This window comes from Aplysia californica, unplaced genomic scaffold, assembly GCF_000002075.1.
Source record: "Aplysia californica isolate F4 #8 unplaced genomic scaffold, AplCal3.0 scaffold00279, whole genome shotgun sequence".
Taxonomy (NCBI): Eukaryota; Metazoa; Mollusca; class Gastropoda; order Aplysiida; family Aplysiidae; genus Aplysia; species Aplysia californica.
The window spans coordinates 839,910-849,470 of NW_004797549.1; the positions used below are offsets into that span (position 1 = coordinate 839,910).

The window sequence follows — 9,561 nt, forward strand, 5'->3', positions numbered from 1 at the left end:
TTCATCATTTGATTTACCAATGCTCACAGAACTTTGCACGGTACTTCAGCAGGCCAGTGAGCAAATAAAAAATTAATTTTAAAAAACAAAACTTGATCCACCAACAAAAAGTTCCTTTGATTTAGGCCCTATATTAAACACTGCTTTTTGGATGCAAACACAGGATCGCTGCAAAAAGGATTAAAAAGACATAGCCTACAAATTGGTAATTTTGAGACACCACCCTGCCCCATATTTCAGTGTAAGCTGGGTACCTTCTGAACCCTACTGCGCACACTTAGACAAATTCTAGCAGAAAATAATTACAGTTAAATGATTAATCACAAACAAAAAAACAACTATACACTTATAAAAAAACAAAAACAAGAACAGCTGCTCTTCCCTCAGCGTACACACAGACACACTCTTGCACACACAGGAACTAAATACAATAGAGTCCGCTGACATTGCACACGTGTAATACAAAAAAAGCAGTAAAACGAAGAAAACAGAATTCCCGGTTGGTTCTCCTTGCTATTTCAATAATGTCTTTAAACTGAAAACACGGCTAAACTAAAAAAAATCTGGTGGTCCCACAGATTTTGATTTAATCCGACTCCACTGTAAACGTTAGATGTGCAAAACATTTATGATGAATGTAAAAAAGAACAAAAACAAAATTATTGATCTTCCTTCTCAACTCACATCGATCAAACTCCACCGCACCACGCCCAGGATGTATTCCTCTCCCAGGATCTGGTCTCGCAGCAGCCCTGGACACATCCTACACCACAGAAAAAAAGTTCAAATAGATTGCAACTCTTCTTTGTTTTAGTTAGTAAGAGTTTTATGGCACTTGCAGTACAAATAGGTCATACAGGTGCTGAAGATCAGAGGAGTTACCACAGAGAAACATACAAAGAAAAGAAGCAGGAGAAGGAAGAGAGAAAAGGATGGTAGATGTTTGACAGAAATGAAGGAGGAAACCACATCACATCACCCGCCAACCATCCATCAGAATTGTCTCTCACTTATTAGGTTCATTATCCTATCTTTGTAAAGATTTCTTATTCGATGCCTTTGAGCTGGAAAACCCAGTCAGTCAAAGCTACAGTTCCTTAACATAGTGACTGCTTGCGCCACCTACATCAGTTGTGTAAGGTATTAATGAACTCATTGCAAAAAAAACCCATTTTTTAAACCGATGGACGTAATATATAGATATATGTGTAAGTTTCAAAATCTGTGATAAATTCCTGCATGAGATTTGAGAGACGCATATGATGTGGCATGTTGTATTATTGTCAGCTTCACTTTTCTCTTCATATTGAAAATATTTTTTGAAACTAACACATAGTTTCATCATTACTATTATTATTTTGAGGAGAACCCATACCTATCACCAAATGTCTCCATGACAAGGTCTCTGACGGCCTGCACCAACTGTGTCCGCACTTGAGGAATGTTGGAGTCAAGTCGTTCCTGGAGGATATTACGATTGGCCACAGCCAGCCACGAGGGGTCGAGGCGACCTGCGTTTCTCCTGACATCCTCAACATTGAACTGAGGGGAATCATGGAAAAATTATAATGATAATAAAGTAAAGATAAAGAACTGTAATGAAAATGAGATACAATGCAGGCATGTGACGCAGAGTATACACTGGAGAGTAGTTTGATGTGTGTACTGTTCAGTGAGTGCTTAATGAACGTACGAAAGGGAGAGAAATATTAACAAACTGAGAGTGAAAGAGAAAGAGGTAGGAAAAAGAGATAGGGAGAGAGAGACAGGGAAAAGAGAAATGGAGAGAGGAAACGAAAGAGATAAGAGAAAAGAGAAAAATGGAGAGAGAGACAGAGGGAGAGAGAGAGAGAGAGAGAGAGAGAGAGAGAGAGAGAAAGAGAGAGACAGAGAGACAGACAGAGAGAGAGAAAGAGTAAGAAAGAGAGAAAGAAAGAAATACACTTTTAGTACATTATAAAATACATATACGAATAAATGGTTACATATATAAAAGTAACATGTTATTTCACCCAGTCCAGCTGGTGCCAGCGTGATGAATCTACAGTTACGCAGCAGTTTCAGAACAAGAAATTCATTAGCATATTGTCTTCCAAAAACACAAAACGCTTATTATCACTGACTCAACAAATCAACAAACACTCACACTCCGCAGAATGCACTATACACCACTCTACTCTCTGCAAAAAAATCAGCACATCAACATATACTCTTTTCTGAACACACAACACATTAGTGTACTCTTTGCTGAACACACAACACATCAATTCACTGGCTTCAAAACACATAATACATCAATTCACTGGCTTCAAAACACACAATACATCAATTCACTGGCTTCAAAACACACAACACATCAATTCACTGGCTTCAAAACACACAACACATCAATTCACTGGCTTCGAAACACACAACACATCCATTCACTGGCTTCTAAACACACAACACATCAACATATACTCTTTTCTGAACACACAACACATTAGTGTACTTTCTGCAGAACACACAACACATTCCCTTACAGTTCGACACATCTCCTCCAGGTCCATGGTCTGCGTCCTCTGCCCGAAGCCCCCACCTATGGAGGTGATGTAGTTCAACACGGCTTGGGGGAAGTACCCAGCACTCTGGATGCACAGGGAAACGGAAAGTTTTGATTTTGAAATATTCAAAATGGGTTTCATCTGACTGAGAGTTATTTTGTAGGGTTGTATGCTTTGCATGGAATGACATTTTGAAAAGGAGAAAGAGAGAGAGAAAGTGTGTGTGTGTGTGTGTGTGCTTGTGTGAGTGTGTGTGAGTGTGAGTGAGTGAGAGAGAGAGAGAGAGAGAGAGAGAGAGAGAGAGAGAGAGAGAGAGAGAGATTCTTTGATTTAAAAATCCCCACAGATAAGGAAAAAAGCCAATGAGCACAGCATTAAGGCTTGAGTGCATCATATATGTATCACTATGTATCATTGTTGGTCCACTCAAAATATTTAAGAGATGAAGATTCTTAACACCTCACGGACAGTCAATCCAGGCTCTAATTAATTACCAAAGACAATTTGACTCTGTCATTTGATTCCTTACCATGAGGATGGCACCAAAATTCTTTTCCCAACAATTACATGCCACAGAGGCAGTGAAGTTTTGAGTGACTTGAAGTGTTGTCAAGTAAAATCACTACTAAAAGAAACACAAGGTTAATCTGTTATAGAGTCAAAAACAAAAATCACTGCTAAAAGAAACACAAGAGAAATCTTACTACGACTTACCCTGAAGTGTTCAACATGAACATCGTCTTGCCGTTTAGACAACTTTGATCCATCCCTGAAAGACAAAAGCAGACAAAAATAAAATTATGATATAACCTTGAACTGAGACAAGAAAAATAAAAGTAAACGCACTTCTAAAAGATTGAAGAAAATTATGGGAGATGTGAATGATGATCATCATCATTATAATCAGCCCTGAAAAATGATCAAACAAACAAACAAGCAAAAAAAAATGCAAACAAACAAACAAACAAACAAATAAAAGCTTGCTGTCCATCACTTACGGATTAACTATGAGGGGTAGATGACCAAACTTCGGAGGAGTCCAGCCAAACGCTTTGTATAGCAGGATGTGTTTAGGTGTGGACGACAGCCATTCCTAGAAAGGGAGAGAGTGAATGTAAGTGGTGTGAAGGTGGTGGGGAGACAACGTTTTATGCAGTCATGTTTCAGGTCATCAAAATAGCATGAAAATTAAACTCAAAGCCAGTTTAGACAAACACCGTAATGAGAACACAACTCAAATCAAGTTCAGATTATATTTACATTTAACAAAAAGTTGACTGAAGTACTGTCACTATTTAAATCTTTCAATTATCATTAACCTTGACTGCACTGTAGACGCATCTCATAAAACAGCAAGGCTAAAACCCATGGTTTGTTCCATTGATATCATAGATGCTTCCGAGATTTGAATAAAGAGAGTGACATTCCTTGAAAGCGAGGTCATCATATAAATCACACAGAACATGAACTGTTCTTATCAACATTATGTAATATCTTTGTTGTTGGTGTTATTGCTTTTAGATTCATTGCTGTTCTTGTTTTTGTCATAATCGCGGCAGTTGCTGTTGTTACAAATGCTGATGCTGTTGTTATTGCAGTTGTCAATGTCATGCAGTTGTAAATGTCAAGGTGACTAATGTCGTTGCTGTTGTGTCCTAGATAGTGTTGCTGCTGCTATTATTACTACTACTGCTGTCACTGTTGTTATTGCTGTTATACACTCAACAGCTGGTACTGAGCAAAATGACAAATAACTCACAGCTCCTCTCAGGACGTGGGTGATTCCCATGAAGTGGTCGTCCACCACATTGGCAAAGTGATACGTTGGGAAGCCGTCAGACTTCAGCAGGATCTTCAGAAAGATGAGAAAAATATACAATTACTTAATATTGATTGCTGTCGCATGATACATGAAAAGATTGACCTGAAAAATTATGAATAAAGATTGCGTAAATGGTCTTAGTGGAAAGTAGGTGCTTTCTTGTGGTGTGTAGTGCACATGACTGTATTCACACAGTAAAGGAAGGGGGGCTCTGGGTGTAAGAAGTGCCCTATGACACTGCATGAGCAAACCAAAGCCTCCTAATGATATCAACTGATTATCACAAAGTACTGAAACTATCTTTAAAATTCTAAAAGAGAGTTGTTCCGAAATTATTTTTATACCAGTAAGTGCAATAAAACGCAGTTTCTCAAAATGTGTCATCCAGTGTCTTTTACCAGGCACATACACACTTCTAGTTTTCCATGTGATTTTACGTTTTTGCTTACAAATTTATCTTCCAGCAAGTAACAGAAGTGCTAATTGGCTAGGAAAAAAAAAACCTGTGCTCTTCAGACCCGTGGAAACTCACTCGCTAGGGCAAAATCCTGACAATTTCAGTAATCAGCATTTATCTGTAAAATGGGCACCTCTGAAGTACATACAGTCGAACCTGTGTAAGACGGAATCGCAAGGGAGCCAGAAAAAAATACCGTCGTAGACAGGAGAATTTAGGGGGAAGATGAAAGGGGGGGGGGGGTGTCAAAGGCCCAGGCAGTGGGATCAAGTGTCGCTTGTCCGGTCGGCAAGAAGTGGTCAAAACTTCACACCTCTCAACTGCTATTCTCTCTGACAATGACATGCGTCAGTCTTATAACTTATCTAATTACCACCAGTGCATGCATTTCATAGGAACCATTGTTTGACCTATTAAAAACAGAAACCTTTGAACATCTCCTTTGCTTCCATCCTTAACCGCACCCATTGGTGTAATAAGCACAGCCAACCAATGCCACCCCTCCCTGCCATGTAGCAACGGGTCGAGGAACTTTTTTATTGGCTGGCCGCACAATCAGAGCGGCAGGCATTGGTCAAACTGATTTCACACCTCTGGCCTCTGGCTAACCAGGAAAGTTTCCGTGGCGGCTTGCTACTCGAGCACTTTCACTGGCACTCGAGAGATTTCACACCCACACCACCCTGACCATCTTCATCGCTCAGGGTTCACAGAGATGGGGTAACATCTACCCCCAAATTGCACCCCCACTCCCCTTCCTCAACTGGCGGCATTAAGTTTAGAGCCAGCAGAACCAAACTTGCCAGTTTTGTTTCAAATCGGGGCTGAGCAGGCAAAGCATTTTCTGTCTAATACCGGTAAAACCCGTGTTGGACAGGTTTCCGTTTTATACAAGTAATTAAAGAGGGATATATCAAGGGGGAATAGGGAGATTCTGTTAAAGACAAGTTTCCGTTTTACACGAGATTCCGTTAAGGAAAGTTTGACTGTACTTATATATATATAACTCTTTCCGAGACAAATTAGGGGGGGGGGGGGGGGAGAGAAAGAGAGTACTTTTAGCATCATATTTTTTTTAAATTTTGTTTTCATGACTGATATTTTATGTTGTGACATTACTATTTTTTACTTGGTATTATTCAGCGCGTTTTTATTTGATCCATTTTTCTAAAACCATTCGCAGGGATTATTTCTATACATACCTGTCACTGCCTATATCCCTGTATTCATATCTACCTATACATTAATACACAAATTTGTGTCATTTTAAGTGCCCTGGTGCATGAATGCTGTATGTATTTTTATGTCATTGTAGGCTATTAATTTGTCCTTTTAAGAGAATTGAGCATTGTAAATTATGGAAATTTGCTAAACAAACGACATGTATTATTATTACATAGGTGCAAAGCCCTCAGGTAGGAAAAAATTAAACAAAGTTACAGAGTAAAAAAAGGACTGTTCATTTTCAAAATATGCAGCATATTTTTTTATATCGCACCGGTAATATCTACAAAACAGCACCAAAAAAAAAACAGATTTTGTTCCTGTTGTAGGGGGGTACCAAGAGTATCAGCATTTTGCCTTCTCAGTGTAAGACTGTCATTATATTTCTTTTTTCAAAATGGCGTAAAGCAGAGCTGTACACAAGCAGTCAATTTGTGGTGAACTGATGAGATCTATGGACACTGTAAGCAGAAGACAAGGTTTAGATTCCCTTCTGAAAGTAAAATCATCTACTATGTTTATTTATCTACCAAGACGCGGATTCCAACTCACCTACAGTTGGCCATGACAGGATGGCTGAAATAGCCTGTCTCCTATCTTTTCTAAATTGTTTTGAGTGTGGTTTAACCCCTTGACTGCTAACCATAAGTCTACCACGTGTGCTAATGAAATTTCCACAGTGGGGGTGTATGACATGGTCTGCTTTTGAGTGGTAATAGCTCGCTTACTATAAGCACTAAATATAGAAAAGTGTATATCATATAAAGAGAAATGAACGAACAATCTATTGGTATAAATCAGTTTTAGGTAATTCTGGAAAAGAATTTGGCAGGTAAAAGTGAGATTTTTAAAAAAAATTCAATCTCCGTATTCGAGATCACTGTCATCTTGGAGATGATGACAAAAATCTCTTCAGATGAACTGAAATCTTCGTCATCATTGTCTGCATCTTGATAAATTTCTGCAATAATCTGATCTGTAGGCCTAGTCAACCTATGCGAAGCCATCACGGCAAATGTAGACTGCACGAAAGAACTGTAGAGAGGCAGACTGACTTCATAGTTCGAGTGCAACACAGTACACACCACGTCGCTTTGTTTTAGATTATGGGGATGTCGAAGATATACATGAAACAAAACAGGTTTTATTTTTTATGCCCCAAGAGCAGGCAAGGAGGGGTTAACAGATTTCAAATCCTTTTTGGTATGCGTGTGCATGTGTATGTGAGCATGTTTCCTTTAACTCACCGGGTCTCCTTCAATGTCCGCGATGTTGTGAGAAGTTGGTCCTTTGATCATATCATCCCAGGGGTCAGGAGTCGGTTCAAGCTGCAGACAAAAATAGCAAGAGGTAAAAAAAAAGTTTAACAAACTGAAAAAAAACCCCCAACCCAAAACACATAGACTGCCACAAAGTAAGGCTACATCCTACAGCACTTTTCAAAATGGCATAATCATAATATGATATTATGGCAGAGTCTTACACCAAGCAGTTGGCATCTGCATTCCTCTTTTCGTTTGTAAAGGTTGTGAATGTGTTACAAACCCATTGACACATTCAGATCATTTGGGAGATCAGTTGCTTCAACCCTGCCTGTCAAGGCCACGCCCCAAGCTGAGTGAGATACAGTATTCCTGCAGAAAGACTGAGATGAAACAGACTTCTGGTCTTGGGAATCACACTCACGTCTTCTGTGAGCAACAGTTCAGAGCAGAACCATTACACCACAGACACTGATCTCTTGAATATTGTTTGTTATGGTAAAATAGACCCACATACATCAACGTAATGATGGTAATTTAGTGTTTGAAAACAGTACCCACATTTTGTCCTTTTAAGAAACCTCTACTGTAACAGCACACAAAAATGCGCACATATCAAATAAATACAATCATAAAAATCATGAAAAGAAAAATCAATGCACCAAAAATCGATTAAAATTTTTGATAGATTAACAATTTACTATGAACAAAAGATCAATTACTAAACTCATACAATAAAAACAACAATGAAGTTCACCAAAGTTCAGACCCTTGCCTCAGGACACAGTAATCTTACTAAAGGGTCCACCCACAGATTAGCATTTGATGAGGCTTCCAAAAGGATTTGAGTTCCATACTGTCTTTTAAAAAACCCAACCAGCATGTAACAAGTAGAAACAGTTTACAAGTCTGGCTAAAGCTGTTTTCTACATTAGTTTGGCACCAGTATTTTAATATTTGACTAATTTGAAAATAATCATTGTCATTGTACACTTAGAGCAGAAGTTATAGCTTATTGCAGGGCATTTTTTTTTCCAATTTGAGACACAACATGATGTCGCTTTAAACAGTGTGCCAGGTTTTGCACTCAAACGACAAAGTAAATGTATTCGCTCACCTTTAGCCTTATGACATAAGGAGTCCCTTTCGACATTAACTCTTGCACCTTTTCTTGGCTGAGAGACCTGCAGCGGTTGTCATACTTCGACGGCTCTCCTCGCCGTGCAGCTTCTTTTTTCATCAGCTCAAGGCGTCGTGCCGTGCAGAAACAAGGGTAAGCCCAGCCATTGCGGAGCAGTGTCTTCACGTTGCTGTGGTAGATGTGAAGCCGCTCCGACTGGTTACAAGGAACAAAAATGAGAACATATATATATATATAAAGAAATCTACAAATGTAGAAAATATTTTTATCTAAAATTCATCATCATATGCATGTATCCTCTACTTTCAAGAAGAAAACACTAAACGAAATAGTTTTATCATATATATTATTATCTCTACAAATTATAAAAACAGTTTGTGTATATTATTATGGAGGCTCGCAGGAGCTTCCATGTTCCTGACACTTAAATTCTATTAAGGGTAAACAGTTTCTCACTGAAATCTAGACCAACGCTGATCAACTTTGTAGCCAGCACCCACATTTGCCACCCTTAAGAGGCTAAAACTTTTGTACCACCCACCTACCAGTGTCAATTATGACTTTACCTATATTATCTTGCCTTCACTCTCCTTCTCAAACTTAGACCCACTCTTCATTATCGATCAAATTTTTCTTGCACATCTTCAGAAGTTTGAACCTTAATTCTGCATCATCAATTATTATATATCCAGTCCATACACATCACATTCAGTTTAAAATACAAATATTACAACAGAACAACACAAACAGCAAACACAAACTATGTTAGACCTTGAGTGGACAAATAATCTCCATAAAGTGTCCAAAACTTCAATTCTGTTACACAAAGGCTGATATATTCGAGTAATATAAATACAGTCAAACCTGTGTAAGACGGCCACCTATTGTCAAGGAGAAAAGTGGCCATATAAGACAGGTGGCCGTCTTAGGCAGGACTGATCAAGATGAAGAAAACAAACTATTCCCATCTGAGGTCCCAATCGAAAGTAGATGCATTTTTGGTGTTTTTGTTGTTGTTGTGTTTGTTGTTGTAACTGGTTTGTATTTCGTTTGTTAATTTTATTTTGTTGCTGATTTTGCTCAAGGGTGACAATAAAACGAAATGTATCAGA

The 9,561-nt window shown here is 38.6% G+C and overlaps 1 protein-coding gene across 1 annotated transcript in view; it reads right to left on the minus strand.

The window, feature by feature from the left end:
• The window catches only part of LOC101846219 (probable glutamate--tRNA ligase, mitochondrial), a 25,764-nt gene that overhangs the window by 5,704 nt on the left and 10,499 nt on the right, over positions 1-9,561 (minus strand). Inside the window, exons 4-11 of the mRNA XM_005101362.3 lie at positions 8,426-8,644; positions 7,294-7,374; positions 4,303-4,395; positions 3,542-3,636; positions 3,258-3,312; positions 2,523-2,627; positions 1,376-1,542; positions 685-763 (exon numbers count right to left, since the gene is read on the minus strand). Of these exons, the coding sequence (XP_005101419.1) occupies positions 685-763; positions 1,376-1,542; positions 2,523-2,627; positions 3,258-3,312; positions 3,542-3,636; positions 4,303-4,395; positions 7,294-7,374; positions 8,426-8,644 (894 nt within the window). The remainder of the gene's footprint in view (positions 1-684; positions 764-1,375; positions 1,543-2,522; positions 2,628-3,257; positions 3,313-3,541; positions 3,637-4,302; positions 4,396-7,293; positions 7,375-8,425; positions 8,645-9,561) is intronic.